Source organism: Fringilla coelebs, assembly GCF_963513975.1.
Source record: "Fringilla coelebs genome assembly, chromosome: 28".
NCBI lineage: Eukaryota > Metazoa > Chordata > Aves > Passeriformes > Fringillidae > Fringilla > Fringilla coelebs.
Window position 1 is genome coordinate 6,508,741 of NC_140054.1, and position 20,593 is coordinate 6,529,333.

The 20,593-nt window shown below is 52.6% G+C and overlaps 1 protein-coding gene across 1 annotated transcript in view; it reads left to right on the forward strand.

Moving 5' to 3' along the window:
* ARID1A (AT-rich interaction domain 1A) overlaps positions 1-20,593 on the forward strand; it is a 53,624-nt gene that overhangs the window by 24,112 nt on the left and 8,919 nt on the right. Inside the window, exons 5-12 of the mRNA XM_084222834.1 lie at positions 12,352-12,592; positions 12,850-12,939; positions 13,685-13,852; positions 14,546-14,861; positions 16,231-16,376; positions 16,456-16,565; positions 17,446-17,655; positions 18,109-18,316. Of these exons, the coding sequence (XP_084078960.1) occupies positions 12,352-12,592; positions 12,850-12,939; positions 13,685-13,852; positions 14,546-14,861; positions 16,231-16,376; positions 16,456-16,565; positions 17,446-17,655; positions 18,109-18,316 (1,489 nt within the window). The remainder of the gene's footprint in view (positions 1-12,351; positions 12,593-12,849; positions 12,940-13,684; positions 13,853-14,545; positions 14,862-16,230; positions 16,377-16,455; positions 16,566-17,445; positions 17,656-18,108; positions 18,317-20,593) is intronic.

Genomic DNA, 20,593 nt, shown 5'->3' on the forward strand with positions numbered 1-20,593 from the left:
TGGAAGAAAAGTTTGGAGCTGCTGACTTCCAGTTTTGCTGGTAACTTTTGTTCTAACCAGTAGGAAGTGAGTGAGGTTTTATTTTTTTCTTTAGCCACTGGCTAAGTCAGTGCTGGGAGCTGCAGCTGGATTGGCCAGAGGAGTGAGCTGTGTGTAGAACTGAGTTATTTTTGCTCCCAGCCATGAGAACAGCTTTGTTACCAGCCCTTGAAATAATGCCTTCGGATCGTGGGTACAAATTGTCACCCAAAATATAAAGTGATTCTAGTTCTGACCACCTAATGGGACTAGTTGTGGGTTGTTGCTTTTTCTTCCTTTTTTTTTTTTCTTTTTTTTTTTCTTTTCCTTTTGGACCCTGATTACAAAGATTTAATTTGTTCTGAGGCCTGGGGGGAAAAAAATCTTTTTAAATAGCATGTTTCTTTCCACTCTGCCTCTCCACAAGTTCTTCCATGTGACCCATCTTCTGGCGAGGAGCTCAGGAGAAGTGAAGCCACTGAAGTAATTGAAGAAATTGCCGTAGCTCAGAACGGTGGGAAGTCCTTTCAGAGGCGCTGCTGATGGAGCCTTCCTGGATCCTACTGATCCCTCTGGCTTGGATTATAGGAATTAGGAACCAGGCTTTGCACAAGTGGCTCCTTCTCAGCACCAAGTGGGAGTTTGTGTTATACCTTGTGGTTAAATATATTTGGCCCTTTTCAAGTTGTCCCTTCTCCTGAGTAGTCTAAGAAAAGAAATCCATCCCAGCTGCAAGAGTGGAGGAACCTAGAAACAAGGGAATATCTGGTTTTCCTGGCTTTACCACCAAATAATTTGCATTTAAGAAATCAAGCAGTCTTTAGCTTACCCAGCCCCAGAGTATTTTTGGCCTTTCTCTTCCTTAGTAGGCAAAAAATTTAAAAAAGGAGACTCAGAGACTCACTTGTACATCTTTCATAATTCTTTGGGATCCTGTAGGACAAGAAGAGCACCAGCTGAGGAGGGCTTCAGACAGGGATGCTGTGGGGTGTTGAAAGGCATCTCTGGGATGCTGGCAGCCAAATCCTTCTTTCAGTTTGCAGTGATCAATCTCCAGCACAGAGTTTGGCCTGGGGATGCTCAGGAACACAAGATCTCTGTGGAAGGGCACCATCAATTTCTTTTTATCTTCCTGATATTGCTCAGTCTGTCTAGTTGAGAAAGTTTTATCCTGCTCAGGAGGATTCCCAGATCCCTGTTTTGTCATTATGGATTACTTAGAAGAGCAGAGTTTGTTTGTGGGCTTTTAATTTTATTACAGAGTCCTGAGCCCTTTCCCAGGCCTGGTGGGTGCTGTGGAAAAGCTCACTGGGCATCCTGGAACTGGGGCAAATCATGCCATGCATCATCTTTAATTAAACACAGATCAGCCCAGCAGGAAAAGGAGGTTCCTGCTTTTTGGGTTCTTGGGAAGTGTTGAATTTATGTGCCCAGTGCCTTTACAAGTCCTTGGCCTTTGCACATGGATATGGGGCACTAATGTTCATGCAGGAATTCTGAGTAATAAAGGGGAATATTCCTTTGGCTGGAGCATCACTCCTGGCAGGGACATTGTCAGGTTGCTCAGCTCCTGTGGCTGCTCTGGGATCTGCCTGAGGAATGTCCTGTGGATCCTTCTGGGTGGGGCCTTCAGGATGCCTTCCCAGTCCTGATTGTTGTGTCATTAACTAAACTTTCTCCCCGGTGCCTTTTAAAGAGCCCTGCCTCCCTGTGAGTGTCCTGGCTGCTCTCCCTTCCCGTGGCAGGCAGGCTGAGGAATTTCCCTGTAAAATTCTCTCCTTCCCCAGGGAGTCTCCATCAGGATTGCAGCCAAACTAAACTTAGATTGCAATTGCACAGGAGAAGTGAAGTGGAGTATTTTGTGTCTGGGTGTAATAGAGGAATAGTAATCCTTGGGATAGATCTGTTTCTCCCAGGAGATTCCCTAGTTTCTTCTCCTTAGCAAAAAATTCTTCCTGGAGAGTTGTATCCAGTTTATTCAGTGCTAGCTTGAACTTTTGAGTCTTGGATTTTGAGGCTGAAGGAGTCACACATTTCCAGGTAAAAACTTCCTTTGTGCAGCTGCTGGTGGCAGCTCTGGGGGAAGCAGATTGCTGCTGGGACACCCATTTGGGTTTGGGTTGCAGAGCAGCTCTGCTGCAGAGTTCTGTGGAGTTCTGGCTTTGTTGGGAGGGATTTTCTCTCTCACTGTGGAACATGGGACAGGTTTTACCTTGCCCCAGTCCCTGTCTCATGGGCTGCCCTGAAGGAGTTCCTGATGTCTTTGGGAAGGTTGTGGAGCACGAGGCCAGGGTTCCACCAGGCTCTTCATCCCTTCCCAGCCGCAGAAGTTGGCATCTCTGGTGTTTGAGCTCCCAGGTTGGCCCCAAAAGCCATTAATAAACCAGGAGGACACATTCTGGCAGGGTTTTGGAGGTCCTGACACAGCAAGGTGATGTTTGAATTTTTGTGGCAGCAAACTGGGCAGTTGGGGCAAAAATTTTGGAATTCCTACCCCAGAATGTCTTCAGTTTGGTCAGTGTAGTGGTGAGCCTGAGGGAAAAAAATCTCCTCCCTGTCCTGGACAGTTTATTTTCATCTTATTGTAGAGTGGGAATTGTTTTAACCTCAGTATTTTGCTAGTTTGCACTGTTGGGAAACCATTTTGTTTATTTAGTGATGTTTCACTCTGGTTCATCTATGAATTTTGATCTGAAAAGTGTTCTATCAGTGGCAGAAAGGATTTTAACCAACTGAAAATATTCCTGATCCAAGGTTAATTTCTGGGTGTGGGTTCTGGCCTTGGGTCTTTGCAGCGTGGATTGAAGCAAATTAGGTTTTGTTGGGTGGGGAGAGGAATGAGGCTGCAGAGCTTTGGCAGAAAAATCTTGTCAGTGAATGTCCCCAGCAGCTGTGGGGTGGTTTTGGTTTGGTTATCTCTCCCTCAGTGGAGCAGTGGCTGAGCTGGGGCACTGGAGGCTGTCAGGAAGCACTGCTTGGCTTCTCCCTTCTTTCCAACTGGTCACTGCAGCTGCTCTGGGACTGCTGGAAGTGGAATAAAGTTGAGCTCTGTCAGCTGCGTCCCCTGACCTGGAAATAATCAATGCAACAGGCTGAAATGCAGCAAAAAACTGTCAGAGCTGCCATGGAGGGAGGCAGGCAGCCTGCTTCCTTAAATTTCGCTTTAAAATTAATAATTTTGACGACTTTTTCAGGGGGTAGAGAGAAAGAACCTTTATAGTTGAATGTGCTGGTCACTTCAAACCCTTTTTTTTCCCCTCTCCTTTTTTTCTCTTTCCATATGGGACTTCCTGCTTCTGTTTGGTTTGTGTTTAGCCTTTTGAGCTTGCCTTATTGCTTGCCTTAGGAGAGGGATTAGCAGTGTGTGCATTTCAAAGCAGGGCAGCACAGTGGATATGCAGATAAAGCCAGCAGCACCCCAGGCTTCCCCCAGGAGCACCTGAAGCTCTGGCAGTGCAGATCCCTGCCTTCAGTTTGTGCATCTGAAAGGTTTTTTATCCCAGGCTGTGGTGCTAGTGGAAGGTAAAAATGTGCTTTTCCTTGTTCAGCGCTCCTCTGCCCAAGGTTTTCTTGTTGTGTGAGTGTGCCCACCATTTCTGCATGGTTCCTTGAGGAGGCTGTGCCTTTGCCCCCAAGTTTTTATATTTTGTGAGCTGTGCAGAGCATCTCCAGAGCCACCCCGACCTTTCCCACTCGGCCCTGCCCAGGGCAGCTTTGCTGTGTGTCGTGTGGCAGTTCTGTCTCCTGCCACCCCTTCCTGGGGGTCTGAGGGGGCTGATCCCCTGTGCAGAGGCTCTCCCCACCGTGGGCTGCTCCCCCTGCCCGGAGCATCCCTGGGGAGCCGCTGCAGGAGCTGCGCCGCGCTCGGCGCTCGGTGCCGGGCTCGTTTCCTGTTTCTATTCTGGTCGAGAGCAGCTCAGCTCAGCTTCCTGCCTGCGCCTCGCTGCATTCCCCACAGCCCAGCCCTTCCCTCAGCTCGCCCTGCTCTGGCCACAGCACGGGCCAGCCAGGGCTGGGGAGGGTCTGCAGGGTGGGTGGGCAGCCCTGGCAGGGGCCCTGGGTGTGCTCTGTGCCCTGCTGCTCGCATCCCTGTGCTGCCATGGGCCCTGGAGATCCCCCAGGGCAGGGCAGGCTGAGCCCCCTCCCCTCCCAGGGCAGGGCAGGGCAGGGCAGGCTGAGCCCCCTCCCCTCCCAGGGCAGGGCAGGGCAGGCTGAGCCCCCTCCCCTCCCAAGGGCAGGGCAGGCTGAGCCCCCTCCCCTCCCAGGGCAGGGCAGGCTGAGCCCCCTCCCCTCCCAGGGCAGGGCAGGCTGAGCCCCCTCCCCTCCCAAGGGCAGGGCAGGGCAGGCTGAGCCCCCTCCCCTCCCAAGGGCAGGGCAGGGCAGGCTGAGCCCCCTCCCCTCCCAGGGCAGGGCAGGCTGAGCCCCCTCCCCTCCCAGGGCAGGGTGGGCCCCTGCTCTGCCCACCCTCTGCTCTGCCCAGCCCCTGCTCTCCCAGCAGCTCGGGCTGCAGGCCAGGGAAGTCAGGCTTTCACTTCCTCTCTGCTGCTGCCTGGGCTCACTGCACACCCTTTAAAGGGTGCAGAAGCCTCTTGTGAGGCTGACACTGGGAGTTTGGTGCTCACCCTCTTCCCTTTCCATGCCCAGAGCCCTGCCAGAGGGGGAGCCCACCGTGCTGGGAGGCAGGGGCCGTGCTGGTGGGACCTTCCTCTGGATGGCAGGGATGGCTGGGGCTGTTCAACCCTGGGTGCTTCAGACACCACCACACCTGAGCTCTCGCTCCACAGGAGTCATGTCCCTCTTACTGCGCTTCTGGCACACTGGATTGACTTGTCTTGGAGACATGTGGGGTCGTAAATACCATGGGGAAAACTCTTCCCACATGGTGCCCAAGTGTGGGGCATGGCAGGGGGCCAAGGCTTGGGGTGCTCCCATGGGCTGGGGTGGGTCACACCAGGATCCCAGGCAGCCCTGGTAATTGGAGGAGTTGTTGGTTTTTATTACAGTTTTGAATCTGGGAAGAAGAAGCTTCTATTAAGGGAAAGGAAAAAAAAAAGGTTTAATTTCCTGAAACGACAAGAAGTGACATCTCCAGGCGTGGACTGTTGTGGTGCCCTGACCCCGAGGGCAGCCTGGCCTGGGCCAGGTTTCCATGGATATGGTACCTCTTCCTGTGCCTGCTCACTGCCAGGAGCCAGGAGCAGTTCCCTGATTCTCTCCAGGTGTGTCTCCAGTCTCCCATCCCACCCGGAGCAGCACCCCAGGCCTGAGGTGGCACTGGATGGAAATGGTTGCTCTGGAGATGCCCCAGTGCCAAGGGGCCATCCCTGCCTTCCCACAGGCACCAGGGAGTTTGGGAAGGAGCTGCCAGCTTCCAGCTCTCTTAGAATCAGTCCAGGATCACAGACTGGGTTGGGTTGGAAAGGACCCTAAAGATCATCTGGTTCCAACCTCCTGCAGGAACAACTTCCAGGGGAAGAACCACTGGATTCACCACACTTGCAAATGCCTGAGACCTGAGAAATCTTGTTCTGTCCTAAGGTCTTCCTTCTCCTTTTTTAGAAATTGATTCTGTCACTGTTAATTGTTTCAGAGGCTGATGAGAATACTAAAAGCTGATTTATCTTAAAATCCGAAGTATTGCCTGAACAGGGGCCTCCTAAATTTTGTAATAATTTCAGGCTCTCGCCTTTGCTGCTTCCCTTTGCCCACCCTGGCTGGGGAGGTTGGCATGGTGGCACAGTCACATGCTGGGATGACTAAATGCTCTGGAGTCTCAGCGTGTGGAACATGAGCCTGGAAAGCACCTTCCAGAGAAGCTGGGGAATGGGAATATCCTCGTGTCTGGCAGTGCAAGGGGAGCTTCCTGCCTCCTCCTGATTCTGGGCTTTCTGTGAGCTGGGGCTCATCTCCAGCCTTGGGTGAGGAAAATCCTGTGGAAGGAAAGCAAAGGCTCTGTGAATAAGCAGGTCTGTCAGCTCAGGCCCACACTCCTTTCCCTCCTGTCCCTGCCTTCCCAAGGCCAGCCTTTCCCACGGATGGCCTGGAGATCCCTGCATCCCCACACCTGCCACGATCAGGGACAGCATCCCTGCTGCTGCTGCCCTGTTGCTTCCTCCTGTGCCCAGGGTCCTCCTGTCTCTTCCCCACAGCCTGTTTGGGGCTCAGGCTTGCTGTGGGAGCTGGAGGGGTCACCCTTTGTGCTGATGGACACAGGGCAGCTTCTGGGCCAGCTGCAGTGACGCCGCCCTGGCCGGGAAAATTCGGCATTTTTGTCCTGCTTTGGATGTTTGATGTTGTACCAACCTTTGTGTAAAGCTGGGAGTCCTTTTTATCAGCCTCCAAAGGGTTAAGTGGGAACTCCTGTGTGGGGTTTTGCTGTTGCATCTGGCAGGGTCCTGTGGAAGAGCCCAGCCCTTCCCGGGTGGGAATGCTGCCCTTCCACACGGCGGGTTCTCCCTCCTGCGACATCTTGTTCTGTGGGTGAATCATGGTGCTCCTTCTCCACTTTGTGCTGCAACCACAGCTCTGACTCTCTGCTCTCCAAAGACGGAGGAGATGAGATTTGCTCGTCTGCTCCATGCTCGGAGGGGGAGGAAAGCCCCCTCGCCCTCCCTTTTTTTTTAATACATTTTATTTTATTTTATTTTATTTGGAGGGGGAAGAGAAGGAGGGGTGGCACAGGGAAGGAGCAGGAGATGTGATTAAAGCTCCTGCCGAGGAGATCTGTGGGAGTGGAGTATCGACCTCTGAAAAATCAATGGCTGCTGCAGTAGCTGTTCCGCAAGGCTCCGGTGCAGGAATGTGGCACAGCCAGCAGCACTCCCCTCTGTCCTCCTCCCTGCTCCATCCCCAGCCTGCACCCTGCCAGCCCAACACACTCTCCTACATTTACTGAGCTGGATTAGAGCAGCAGCTGATTTTTGCAATCAGAGTAAAATTTCTCGTGTGGCACCGAGCCCCTCCTCCTGCCAGCCTCCTCTCCCAGGCTCCCTTCCCTGCAGTGCAGCTCGAGCCAGCAGCTTCTCCCAGTTTGACTGAAGCCAGCCTGGAAGAATGAGCTTTTCAGCTTCTTTTTTGAGCAAGGAAGCTGCACGAATCTCTCTGGCATGTTCCAGTCCCCATCTTAGGTTTGTAATTGCCAGCGCTGCAGCCTGAGAGGAGCTGGAACTCCTTAGAAAGGAAGGGAATATGGACTCTGTAGCAGAGGCTGAAGCCTTGCTGGTGTTTGTTTTAGTGGGCAGGTGTTTTCCCCTTGAAGTAGGAAAGTCTAGCACTTCCTTCCTCTCTGTAAGGACCGTGGGGATGAGTGAGTGGCACATGAGGACTCCCCGGTCCTTGTGGCACACTCAGTTTGGTATCAGGACCTCGATGCTTTCTTTTTTGCTGAACTCAGTTCTTGTTGCTCTCATGTCACCCCTGCTCAGATCAGAGGTGGAGCTTCCAGGGACATATCCAAGGGGCCAATCCCAGTGTTTTCATTGCAAATACATCCCTTTGTTCCTTCTGACTGCTGGTTTTGTCCCATTTTGAAGGAGGATGTCCCCTTTGTGTTGTCCAGCCCATACCCACACCAGGATCGCTCCTGAAGGTGCTTTTGGGGCTGGGAAGATGGACTCGTGTTCCTCCCCACAATGACTGGGGGTAGAAGAGCAGAGGGGGGAAATGATGGCCATCCCTGGCATGCTGTATGTTTTTGGGATAGGACAGGACTTGGAACATCTCTGTTCTGACTCTTGATTTGTCAGCTTTGGGGACACTGGATGAGAAATTTCTCTGGATGAAAAGCATCAGCTGGGTTTCCACTGGAGCTGAACTTATTCCCAAGCTCCAGCTTCTGGTTTCTGCGGGGGGACCAACCTGGAAGAGGCACAGCAGGAAAGCACTGGGGCTGCAGGACCTCTCCAGACCCTCCTGTCACATCTGTGAAAACCTCAGGTTCCTTTGTGGGGGTGCTGTGAGTGGAGCAGGGGGAAGTCTCCAGGAGAAAGTGTTCTGTGGAGCATGAGAGGCAGGATTTGTCTCTGCTGCCAAAGGAGGAACGAGTCTATCCATGTCCCCAAAATAGCAGGGAGATCCTGCCAGTCAGCTGTGTGATTGTTGTGATAGAGAGGATTGAGGTATTTTGGGTGTGGAAATAAAGGGGAAGGAAAGGACAAGCTTGTGATTTTTAAATGTTGGTAGTTCTTGAGTAAGTGGAAAAGCAACTGCACAGAAAAGGAGCTTGTAATAGAAAGTGAGTATTTCAATCAGAAGGAAGGAAGAGGCTTTTTCCCTTTGAGAAAGAACTGGGGAATAAATTTAGCCATTGTTCTCTGGTCTTGCTTGTGAGCATCTTATGGAAACAACTGGCCTTACAGAATTTATAAACTCCAGCACATGCCCATCTCAGACCGTAATTTCCTTGGGTGCTGTCTGGTGATCTGATGGTGCTGAGATCATTCCCTGTTCCTCCACACTTCCCACGTGGAAGGGCAGGGGAGGCTGCAGTCCCTGCTCAGGAATTCCATTTGCTTTCTGGTCAGTCTTCCTGCTCTTCCAGATCAGTGGGATGGGCCGGAGCAGAGCCTCGAGTCTCTCTGCTCCGCTGGGACTTTGTTACCTTGATCTGAAGCATTTCTGGCTGTTTCATCTCTCTGTTTGTTTAACAAATGAGCTGTATCAGATAGAGGGGTGCTGGCTCCCGCTGCCAGATAAAAGGATCCCGGCTGTTTCCAGCACAAACCGTCGCTCCTGTGCCGCTGGTGCCGGGATTTCCGTGCAGGGCTGGGCTGCCTGGCCCTGCCCGGGTGGCAGGCAGGCTGTGGGGTGGCAGGCAGGGCTCGGGTGGCAGGCAGGCTGTGGGGTGCAGGCAGGGCTCGGGTGGCAGGCAGGCTGTAGGGTGCAGGCAGGGCTCGCCGTGCTGAGCAGGAGGAGCTGTGCCGCTCGTCAGCAGCGCTGACAGCCCGCGCTGGCACCGGCCCGGCTCGGGCATCCTCTCGCAGCTGGAACCGCTCCCTCCCAGGGTCCCCGTGGGCTTCCGCTATCAGGTCACATCCCAAAATAACACTGGGCAGTATTTCAAGTGAAGAAACTCAGGCTTTGGGGCTGCAGCCAGCCTGGAGTGTGAGATTCTGTGTGAAATAGTTGGAATCCCTCCAGCGTTTTTGATCTGCATGGCAGATGAGCAATAAAATGCATAAAAACCACATTGGAAACACGTGAGGAAATTCTCCAGACCCTGACGTTTCCTTGAGTTGGCAGAGCTGCTGCTGCTGAGCCTCACCTCCTGTCTGGGCTCCCTGGCTGTGCTGTGGGAGAGGGAAGGGGAGAGCCCCTCTCCTGCTGCTGTGCCTTCCCAGGTCTGCTCCTGGTGCTCCGTGGGAGGCAAATAAAACCTCCCAGGCCCTCTGCTCTTGGGCTTGGTCCAGAACCCCCTGACGGCAGCAGGGCTCCATTCTTTCCATCAGGTTTCATTGTTTTCAAAGATTCTCTGCTGCAGCTGCCCTGAAAACAAGCTGTAGGGAGAAGCAGGGATTTCCTTTTCCCCTGCTTTGGGGGTGGCAGAGCTGGAGGTGTCTTTTAGGTTTAATTAACCCCTGGTGCCCTGGAGCTTGACATCCTGAGAGAGAATTTGATGGGAGGAAACCAGCTCCCCACTGATGAGCTGCTGGGGCTCAGACATTCCAGTCCATGTTTTCTCCTTCCCCTTGCAGGAGTTTCCCTTCTGAGCAGCTCAGTCCTGCTGAATAACACACTCAGAAAATGCTGCTGTGCTGGCAGAACCCTTCTTTGCTGGGAAATGACTTTATTGTTGGAATTCATAAAACTTACGTATCTTTGGAGGTGAAAGTCACTTCAGGAGTTACTCGATTTTCACGGTCCTGTTTCAACTCATGTCCCAACAGCTGGGAAAGGGGGATGTGTAATTCACTTCCAGCTCATTTAAACTGATAATCTGGGAGCCTGCTGCACAGCTGAAGCTCTGCTGTTCCTCTGGGGGTCCCTCCTGGTGTGTCAGCAATGGGGCACAGCCAGCCAGGATCCACCTGCTTCATTAACATGGGATGTTTTTAAATGCCTTGAGTACTAAAGCACTGATGCTGTACGGGCAAGGTGGAAGGCATGAGCTCTGCAGATTGTTATCTGCTTCTTAGGAGTTAATTTTCAAACCGTTTTTAACGTTCCTTCATTTATGTCTTGCAGATATTTGGTGATTCAAAGAAAGCTACCTTCATGTGTTGAAGGGACGTGCCAGTATTTCCATCCCCTTGCAGGCTGGACTGAACTGGTTTCTGGACATTCTGATCCCTTCATGGGCTCTGGGGGAATCTCTTTGTGTGTCTTGTATCAGTGGCTGCAGTTGGGTGCAGTAAATCTCAGTCAGAGGAGTGTTTTGCTCTTGATTGTTTGTGTTGGTTGATGCTTTTTAATGCAAAATGTTGGAAATAATGTCTCTTTACTCCCACTTGAGATGGTTTCTGCAGTAGGAATGTGGGATTTGTCAAAGTTGTCCAGGGAAAAACACCCAAATAGCTGCATAAAGGAGCAATGCTTTTGATGTTACAATAGGAAAGTAGTGAAAATTGCAAGAGATCTCAGACACTATTTTTAGGCTTTTTCTGCAGTTTTTTAGCTTTCATTGAAATAAAACAAAGCTTTTTTTTTTCCCCCTCAGGAAGATAATACTTGAGCAGTAAGCAAATACACCTCAGAGACTGTGGTGCAGGAAATGAGCTCTCCAACAGGAGCAGTAATGGAAGGGGAGGGAGGACACGCTCTGCACTAAATCATCCCACCAAGTGTCTGGGCTCTGCAGCTCCAAAGTAACACTTGCCAGCATTTGTTAGAAGCATTTTGTTCAAATTCCATTAAAACAGAGGAAATTGCTGTGCTGGAGCAGCTGAAGGTGGTGCTGAGGCCCAGCTCTGCCCTCTGAATGTCCCAGTCCCATGGGGGTGATGAGGTGCTTGGGTGTCACTCTGTTGGCTTTTATTCCTCCATAATTCCACTTCTCCCTGACTTCCACATCCTGGATGTGCTGCCAGAGCCTTTGCACACCCCGTGGCAGGCAGGGCTTGGGTGTGGGGGCTCCTGCTCCCCCAGGCTGATGAGCTGCAGTGTCTGTTCCAGGTCCATGTGCCCTGCCAGGGCTGGGAAAGCATTCCCTGCACTGCTGCTGAACCAGGAGCTGTGCTGTCAGTGTAAATGGAACCAGGGTGTCCAGGTGATTTATCAGCTGGCTCGGCCTTTCTCTGTGGGGTTTAAATGAGGTTGGCTCTGCTTGTGCTGTTCAGCTGAGTTCTGTGCAGGGAAAATGACCTGGGATTCCCTCAGGGCTCACCCAGAACCCTTCTGATCCAGAGCTGATTGCTCTGGAAGACTTAGGAAGGGTAAGTGAAGTCCTGGTAAGCTTTGGCCTCCACTTCTTCACCTGCCGTGATCCTTTGAACCTCTGGCAGAGATTTTATCTAATCCCTGGAATAGTTACAACTTCCCAGCTTTCTGTTCAAATAGGCTGCCACTTCCTCTGGCTGGGGCTGCTCCTGACTCATTCAGTGCAGGCCAAGCCTGAGCAGCTGATGCACCTTGTTAGCAGCCAGCCAGCACAATTGGGCATGCTGGATCTGATCTGCACATCAGCTCCTTGGAATTAGCCCCATTCCCACACTTGCCAGCTGGTTCTTGATGCTGTGGCAGTTGGAGGTTTCAGCTCTCTTAGGCTTTTTGTGCTTTTCCTCTGCAAGGTGAATACATGCAGGAGGAAGGGTGTTTCTAGCCTTGCCTTCGAGAAAAGCTAAACTTTACAGGTTGATGCAGTAACTGCTAATTTTTGCTGTCTTTGAAGAAAGGGAAGTGGGAACCCTGAAGAGTATTTTATGGTTTTCTTTTAAATCTCTGTTTAGTTTGTTTTTATCCATCTCAAGTGAGTAGTTTCCCAGCTCATAGGAGGTTTATGAATTAATTATGGTGAGGCAGGAGTTTTCTGTCTTTCAGAGGCTGAGCCACGTTTCCTTTCCAAGCCCTGATCACATGGACTGTCTCCTGTGTTTGCAGTTATACGTGTGCTGTTGATGCATTCTTTAACTTCCCACCTCTAAAGTGAATTAAAAGGAGAATTAGCCAGTTGTTTGGGCCAGCAGCAAACCAGCTCAGGAGCTCCTGGGTTCAGACTGGCAGCGGGATAAGACACGTCTGGCAGCTGCCTCAGTCTGCAGCAGCCTTTGGTACCAACAGTAAACAGAGTTCACTGATTGCTGTGTGCAGCCTGCCCAGGGACAAACGCTCCTCCTGAGCGGGGTGTGAGAGAGCAGCCCCGTGGCTCTGTGGTTTCTGATGTGTTTCTGTGCCCTGCAGGACCTGTCTGGTTCCATAGATGACCTGCCCATGGGGACCGAAGGAGCTCTGAGCCCTGGAGTAAGCACATCAGGGATTTCCAGCAGCCAAGGAGAGCAGAGTAACCCAGCTCAGTCTCCTTTCTCGCCACATACCTCTCCTCACCTGCCAGGCATCAGAGGACCCTCCCCCTCCCCAGTTGGATCTCCAGCCAGCGTTGCTCAGTCCCGCTCCGGTCCCCTGTCCCCTGCTGCAGTCCCAGGTAACCTCCCACCCCGGCTCTGCTGGGGCTGAGCTGTGCTGCCCAGAGCTGCCCTGTGTGCTTGCTGAGCTCCTCTGTGTGTGTGGGAGGGTTCTGGGGGTGGCTGGGGTGCTGGGCAGCCAGCAGTGCCCTTGCACCGGCCCGAGTGCCCACTTGCTGCTGTGCTCCCCTTGTCCTGGGCTTTTTGGGGCTCTGGGATGTGCCTGCTGGCTCCGTGGAGGGCAGCTGCTGATGGGCTGTGTCCTTTCTGTGGCCAGGCAATCAGATGCCTCCCCGCCCGCCCAGCGGCCAGTCGGACACAATCCTGCACCCCTCCATCAACCAGTCGGGCATCGCGCAGGACCGAGGTGGGTGACACAGCGCCCAGGGGGGTGACACAGCGCCCAGGGGGGGTGACACAGCGCCCAGGGGGGGTGACACAGTGCCCAGGGGGGTGACACCAGCCCCAGGTGGGTCACACCAGCCCCAGGGGGGTCACACCAGGGCTGGCTGCAGCTACCTGGCCTGGGGACGTGCGTTCTGTGGGACTGAGTGCTCAAAAGCTGCCCCAGGATTGCAGGCTGAAGGGCTGAGGCACCTTGCAGTAAATTCAGCTGTTGGTGCTGTTTGGCCTCTAAATGTTCCATCCAGACTGGTGCTTTGGCTTCTAGGATGTTTTTTCTGGCTTCTTAATATGCTTTAAGCTTCCAAACAAGGGGTGCTCACAACGATATTGTGTGCCTTTCCCCTTTGAGAGAGTAAAATTATGAGGGGGAAAATGCATGTAAAATTTCAGCTCTCCTGGCTGAAGGTATAGAGTTGTCACCCTGAGAAAACAAACAAGTGAACAAAAACCAAGAACAAGAAGCCCCAAGGATTTGCAGAGCTGTACTGGCTTCTGCTGTGACACTAAGGGTTTTTTTTTCTGACTAAAACAGGAAATTGGATCTGTTATCTGCTCAGATAACACCAGCTCCTTAATGCAGCCACTAAAATGTGTCCAGGCTGCTCCTGGAAGGATTCCTCGGTGCTGGGGGCTGTTGCCTGGCACACGTGTGTGCGCTGGCAGCTCGGGATGCTTTGCACTAATGACTTTTCCCTCCTGGTGTGCAGGGTACATGCAGAGGAACCCCCAGATGCCCCAGTACAGCTCCCCCCAGCCCGGCTCAGCCTTATCCCCCCGGCAGTCCTCGGGAGCACAGATGCACGCCGGCATGGGGCCCTACCAGCAGAACTCCATGGGGAGCTACGGACCCCAGGGCGGCCAGTACGGACCTCAAGGTGGGCACGGGGCCAGCCCAGGCCTCTCTCTGTCCTCGTGTGCTGCTGGGGCCCAGGCTGCCCACAGGAGCTGGGGCCACCCCATCCCTGGAAGTGTTCATGGTTGGAGCAAGCTGGGATAGTGGAAGGTGGCCCTGCCCATGGGATGATCTTCAAGGTCCCTTCCAAACCACTCCATGATTCCATGATAAATGTTTTGATTTGTCCCCTGTTAATCTGTGAGTGATGCCAACCAGAGCTTTGCTCCTGAGATTGATGGAATATGTTGCTTTGAGGGACAGCTGTACTTCTAAAAGTAGGATTCTTCCTCCTTATTTAGGAAGAAGCAGGTTGTGCCTCCCATGTAATTGTGACAAAGGGATGGCTCTCTTCGGAGAGGAAGATGGTGAAGGGGTGCCTGTTTTGGGAAGGATTAATGTGGGATTTTCCATCCTGTCCTGGGCCATTTAGTTCTCTGTGCTAGGTTGAGGTTTGGGAGAGTTTCAGGCAGCTTCTGAATCCATGTTGTTACTTGGCTGTGTCAAAACACATTTTACGTGGCTTATATCCAAGGACTTTGACTTTGTGTTGAGGTGTGAACACTCCCCCTCATCTCCGTTAGCGATCTTTAAATATTTGCCGATAGAAGATTCCTGTGGTGATTCATGAAGCCGGCGGGTTGAATGATGCCGTTCCCCTGTGCTCTCTCCCCAGGAGGATACCCCAGGCAGCCAAACTACAACGCCATGTCCAACGCCAACTACCCCAGCCCGGGCATGGGGGGCGGCATGACCCCCATGGGGGCGGGCGGCCAGATGCACGGGCAGAGCGGGGTGCCCCCGTACAGCGGGCTGCCCCCGGGCAGGATGGGCCACGGGGCCATGGGCAGCCGGCCCTACGGGCCCAACATGGCCAACATGCCCCCCCAGGTGGGCAGCGGGATGTGCCCCCCGCCCGCCGGCATGAACCGCAAGGCGCAGGAGGCGGCGGCCGCCGCCATGCACGCCGCCGCCAACTCCATCCAGAACAGGTACGGGGCACGGCGGGCACCGGGCCGGGCACGCCGAGGGAGGGGCTGCTGGGGGGTCTGTCCTGCGGGGAGGGGTCTGTCCTGCGGGGAGGGGTCTGTCCTGCTGGGGGGTTCTGTCCTCCGTGGAGGTTTCTGTCCTCTGTGGAGGTGTCTGTCCTTCATGGACATTTGGTTCCCAAGTGAAGCGTTAAAAAGGAAGAGAGTAAAGCCTGGAGGAGCTGTGTGTTGGAATCCCAGAGCAGCTGGGGTTCCCCCATCTCTGGAGGTGTCCACGGCCAGGCTGGACAGGGCTTGGAGCAGCCTGGGACAGTGGAAGGTGTCCCTGCCCATGGCACGGGTAGAACAGGGGATGATCTTTAGGGTGTGTCCAACCCAAACCATTCCAGCACTCTATACATCATTTATGACATACTTAGGGAATTCTTAATGTTCACAGGTGGAATTCTTGAACTCTGAGATCCCTTCAGTTGTTTTTGCACTTTGCTTTCTGGTCTTTGTTCCCTGGGTGACTTGGAGATGCTGCCCCTGTGCTGCAGCCCCTAAATCCAGCAGCCACCCAGCTGTGTGTGTGATCCAAGGCATTGCTTGTCCAGTGTGAGGAGCTTCTTCCTTTTAGGGCCTTGATGAACAGCTGTGGGAAAGGAGCTGGAATTCAGCTCTGAACTTTGCACTGTTTTCTGTGGTTGTTTTCTCCTTTATTGCCCATTTCAGAGTAGGTGTGTGTGGCCTGCCAGAACGCTGTGGGAGCCATGAACGTGCTCTTAAATTGGGTTCCCCCAGAACTGGTGGATGTATTTGTTGTCTGGCTGGACACTGCTCTTTATCCTCACCTGAGGGCTGCTCCTGCAACCTCCTGCTTTTACCTGTGGCTGCCAAGGCTCAAGTTCCCAAACCCCAATAGAGGCACCCAAGCCTGTCCCTTTGAGGAAGGAGTTTGAGCCACAGTCGTGTGGGAGATTTGTGGTACCTGGAAAACAATGCTTCCAGCCCAGGACTTTCCATGATTCCAAATCCTGTATTCTCACTTCACTGCCCAGGCTGCAGAGTCTGCAGGTTAAAGGCAGTTTCACAACTGAAATGAGGCTCAGTTTGTGGATCTAGGAGAACAAGGTGAGGGGTGAAAATGTTCAGAGCTCAAGTCCCACTTTCCAAAGGGTTTGCATCCCCTTTTCTCTTGAGAATGTGACTTGGGCTCTGGGTACTGAGCTTTACAAGAGCACCTGGTCTTTGTTCTTCTCTTGGAAAAATGGTTTGGGACAAGTCACTTCTCCATGTCCTTTTTAAGTTTCTTTTAGCAAAGCTGCTTCCTCAGAAGGCAATATCCTAGTGCCTAATGTGTGGAGTAATTGTGTGTTTCTTCCTCCTCCAGGCCTCCTGGTTATCCCAACATGAACCAGGGGGGAATGATGGGCACGGGGCCTCCTTATGGGCAGGGAATTAACAGCATGGCTGGCATGATAAACCCCCAGGGCCCCCCCTACCCCATGGGGGGCAACATGGCCAACAACTCTGCAGGTAAGCCAGAGCTTTAGGACTTCACTGATTCCATTGCCCTGGAAGGGGAATCAGTGCTAAAGATCCCTTAACTTCCCAGGGATGGCAGCAAGCCCTGAAATGATGGGACTCGGGGATGTCAAATTAACACCTGCAACCAAGATGAACAACAAGGCAGATGGGACGCCCAAAGCAGAATCCAAGTCAAAGGTAAAATGTTCTGGGTTTTGTTTTATTGACTCCCATCCTCCTCAGCATCCAGGGAAATAAAGCCATGTGTTGTACTGGATTGAACAGTGTGAGAAATGGAGGGGAGCGCTTCCCAGTCCTGTGGGAGACATGGATTTCACCTGGAAAACAAATTCAGTATTAGGAATTATTACCTGCCACAGCGAAACTGCCAAAAGCAGAGTAAACAAACCCGAGTTTGTTGGTGGAGCGGGCCCGGAGCGAGTCAGCTCTCAGCTGGGACGTGGTAACTAAAGTGTTGCAGTTGTTTCACAAACAAACCTCTCACTAATCCTGTATCAAAGCCAGAAGAGGGAGGCAAACAAGTTCTTCGGGGAGTGTTTTTCTTTGCATTGCTGCTACCAGTTTCAAAAGAACCACCAAAAAAGCAGTTTCTGAGCCCCTGGTCTCCTCCTTTGCTACCTGAAGGAAAACAAATGCTCAGCAGGTTTGATCCCTGTGCCAGCAGCAAGAAGATCCAGGAGATCTCTCACTTCTGCTCCTGTGTTCTGGCATCTGCCTCTCTTATTTATGGCAAAAGAGGACTTGAATGCTCTTGGCCACAAATCAGGGCTGCTCTCTCCTGGTCTGTGTTGTGGAAGGAATCTCACATGCCATGAACATGCTCACTTCTGGGTCTGGGGTTCACCTGGAACATCATCAGGTTTGAGGAACACCTCCAGTTCAGGAGATCATCCTTAAGTAAGGATTTGGAATGCCAAAGCCATCTCTGCCTCCACTCCAGGTGGTGAAGGACACAGGAGACAGGGACAGCAGGAGGAAAGAGGGCCAGGAGGCCGCCTGGGACATGGAGGAGCTGCTGTGGTGCTGCTCAGTCCTGATCTCTCTTTCCTTCTCCTAGAAGTCCAGCTCCTCTACCACGACCAACGAGAAGATCACCAAGCTGTACGAGCTGGGTGGGGAGCCCGAGAGGAAGCTGTGGGTGGATCGTTACCTGGCCTTCACCGAGGAGAAGGCCATGGGCATGACCAACCTGCCAGCCGTGGGCAGGAAGCCCCTGGACCTGTACAGGCTCTACATCTCTGTCAAGGAGATCGGGGGATTGACTCAGGTCAGTGACCCCAGCACAAAGATCAGCTTTGGGGCCAGATGTGAGCCATCAATTTCCATGTAGCCTGAACATTTTATCTGTTTTATTTCTGTAAATAAAACCCAGCACCCTTTAAGGGAGCCAGATGTCTGCTCTCCCTTTGTCTGGGTGAGAACAGTCTGTGGCCAGATCCAATCCAAGCCCTTTTTCCCTGCTTGCCCAGTGCAAAGATTGGTGACACCGTCTTTGTCTTTGCATCTGGCTGTCAGCTGACCTCGTGACTAATTTGATTTGCAATCTGTGCCTGTAAATCTGAAAAGTTTTCTGTAGGTGAAGAAGAGAGCTCAGTAGTTTTGGGGTTGCTCTGCTCAGCCCTCAGTGCAGCCTTTGTGTCAGCTGGGAAGGGCTGATTTCTCCTCTCGGAGGAGGTACAGCTGGGATTTGGAGTTTAGAGCCTCCTGTTTGGTTGTGCAGGTCAACAAAAACAAGAAGTGGCGTGAGCTGGCCACCAACCTGAACGTGGGCACGTCGAGCAGCGCAGCCAGCTCCCTGAAGAAGCAGTACATCCAGTGTCTGTACGCCTTCGAGTGCAAGATCGAGCGCGGCGAGGACCCCCCTCCCGACATCTTTGCAGCTGCTGACTCCAAGAAGTCCCAGACCAAGATCCAGCCCCCATCTCCAGGTGAGGCCAGGCCCTGGTCTGAGCAGTGGGTGTGTGAGCAGGAGGGTCTCTGGCACTGTGCTGGGGGCCAGGCTGCTCCAAACTGCCAAAAAGCCCCCCCTGTTCTCTGGCTGTGCAGGATAAAAATGCTTTGGTAAAGTGGGAGTGGACGAGCCTGGGAGTGAGCTGAGCCTCTTGGGATAGTTCAGTTTTGTGTGTCCAAGCTCTGGATTAAGCTTGAGAAAAAGGAAAACCTAAAAATACACACACACACACCTCTGTGCTTGCAGCTGCATCTCTCTGGTGGAGAGAGAGCTCTGGAGTTTGCCTGCAGGGTGGCTCCAGCAGCAGCCCTGGCTCCTGCTCCTGTTTGGGAGCCCACTGCAAAAGCTGAGCTGGTTTGGACTGTGCCAGTGATTCCCTCTGGGAGGAGAGGCTGCGTGTGGGTGTGCACTCACCCTCCTCAGGAATTCCTGCTCTCAGCCCTCAGCAGGAGCCAGGGAGGACATTCTGAGGCTCTGTGCACAGAGCACTGGGGGCCTACGACAGCCTGGGGGCTTTAGGAATCTTTAAAATGCACCTTTGCTGTTGTTTCAGATTTTAGGGGTGCTCCTGTTTCTGAATATTTAAGCATAATGCTCAATTCAGATTTGTTAAACAAAAAAGAAAAGACATGCAGGCCAGCCATGCACGTTGTACTCTTTAGTCTTTGGAAAGTCTGATCCTTTCTGTCTCATTTGCATTGAGTTCATTGCTTGAATTGCTGCTGAATTTGCCAACTCTTCTTTAAGCTTGAGTTTTCCAGTTTGCCTTATAACTAAAAAACTTCAGATGCTTTTTCTGGTCAGGAGCCTGCTCATGTAGGTGAAATAAAAACTTGGTCTGCTTTGAAGTTCCTATAATATTTGCAAAAAAATGCCTTTTTGGTTCTGAAACCTGGCACCATCTTCGTCTGGCTCCTGAGGAGCAGAATAATGAACCTCTTTTGACTGCAGTGCAGTTGTGTCCCAGCCCTGCTGAACCCTTCAGGGACAGTGGGCTTGTCCCAGTGCTCTGCTGGGCACCACAGCTTCCAGCCTCAGGGGGTTTGTAAAGAACTAAATCACCTCTTGTCACTGGTCAGGAAACCTGCCCCAGTGGAGCTTCAGCCTTGGTGTGTTCTGCGAGATAAAGTAACTTCTGTGCCATTAGACTAAACTCTGTCCAAAGTGGGTCTGAGTTCTGCCCAAACTAGACCACAGATCCAATCCCACTTTATTTCCAAAACCTCTTTCCTGCCCCCGAGGTAGTGGAACAAAGATGTTGAGAGCATTTAGAGTTTATTTAGAGAGAGCTGAGACTTTTAGGAAGCCACTTTAGACTTGTAGCTCTAGGTGTGTGTCAGAGTGGATTAGGTGCTGCATCAGATTCTGTTTTGTTTTGTTTTAGCTCACATGGTGTTTGTGAAGGGCCTGGCTCTGCCTTCTGGGCTGAGCTCCTGCTTCAGCACCTCAGCAGGAGGAATTTGCAGGGCTCTTTCCCCAAACTCTGCATGTTTGGGTCCTGCTCTGAGAGGGCTCTGCTGCGTTTCCAGCTCAAACCCTTCTCTCAGGCTCCAGACTCCCACAAGGGAAGGTGCAGGGGCAGCACTGCAGCCTGGCTGGTGGCTCTGATCCTTTATGCTGAATCACTCAGCTGTCCCTGCTTCTCTTTCACTTTCCTTTTCTTCCTCTCAGGGCCTGGGGGTGTGGGGACAGAAAATGCTCTGTCAGCCCAGCTCCAGGCTGAAGAGCCCTAGGGCGGTGTGGATGCTGCTCTTCCAGGGCCTCACACAGTCCTGTCCCCCAGGGAATCACCTGGATGAGAATAAATTCCCTGTTTGGGAACCTGTGGAGAACAGGGGGATGTTTTGAAGCCATTTCATCATTTGGCTGAAGGGCTCTGCTGTCCCACAGACGTGGTTTGCTCTCCTTGCAGACCTCACAACCTGTTGGCATTGGCTTGCTCTTCATTTCAGCCTGTTCTGCCAAATTAACTCCTGCAGAACTTTGGGAATGCTGAGGGTTGCACCGTGCTGCTCTCCATTAACCCTTCCTGAGGCTGCAGAGGTGGAGCTCCTGGTGCCAGAGCTCCTCCATGCAGTGTCCACATACCCTCAGCACCCAGCAGTGTCCCAGAGATGGTGGCCAGGGGGGACTGGGAATTCCCTCATGGGCACTGGGAGTTTCCTGGAAGCCCTGCAGGTTCCTCTGGCAGAGTCCCCGGGGAGGCACCTTGGGTTGGAATTCCCAGAGCGTGGAGCTGGCCCTGCTCCAGCTC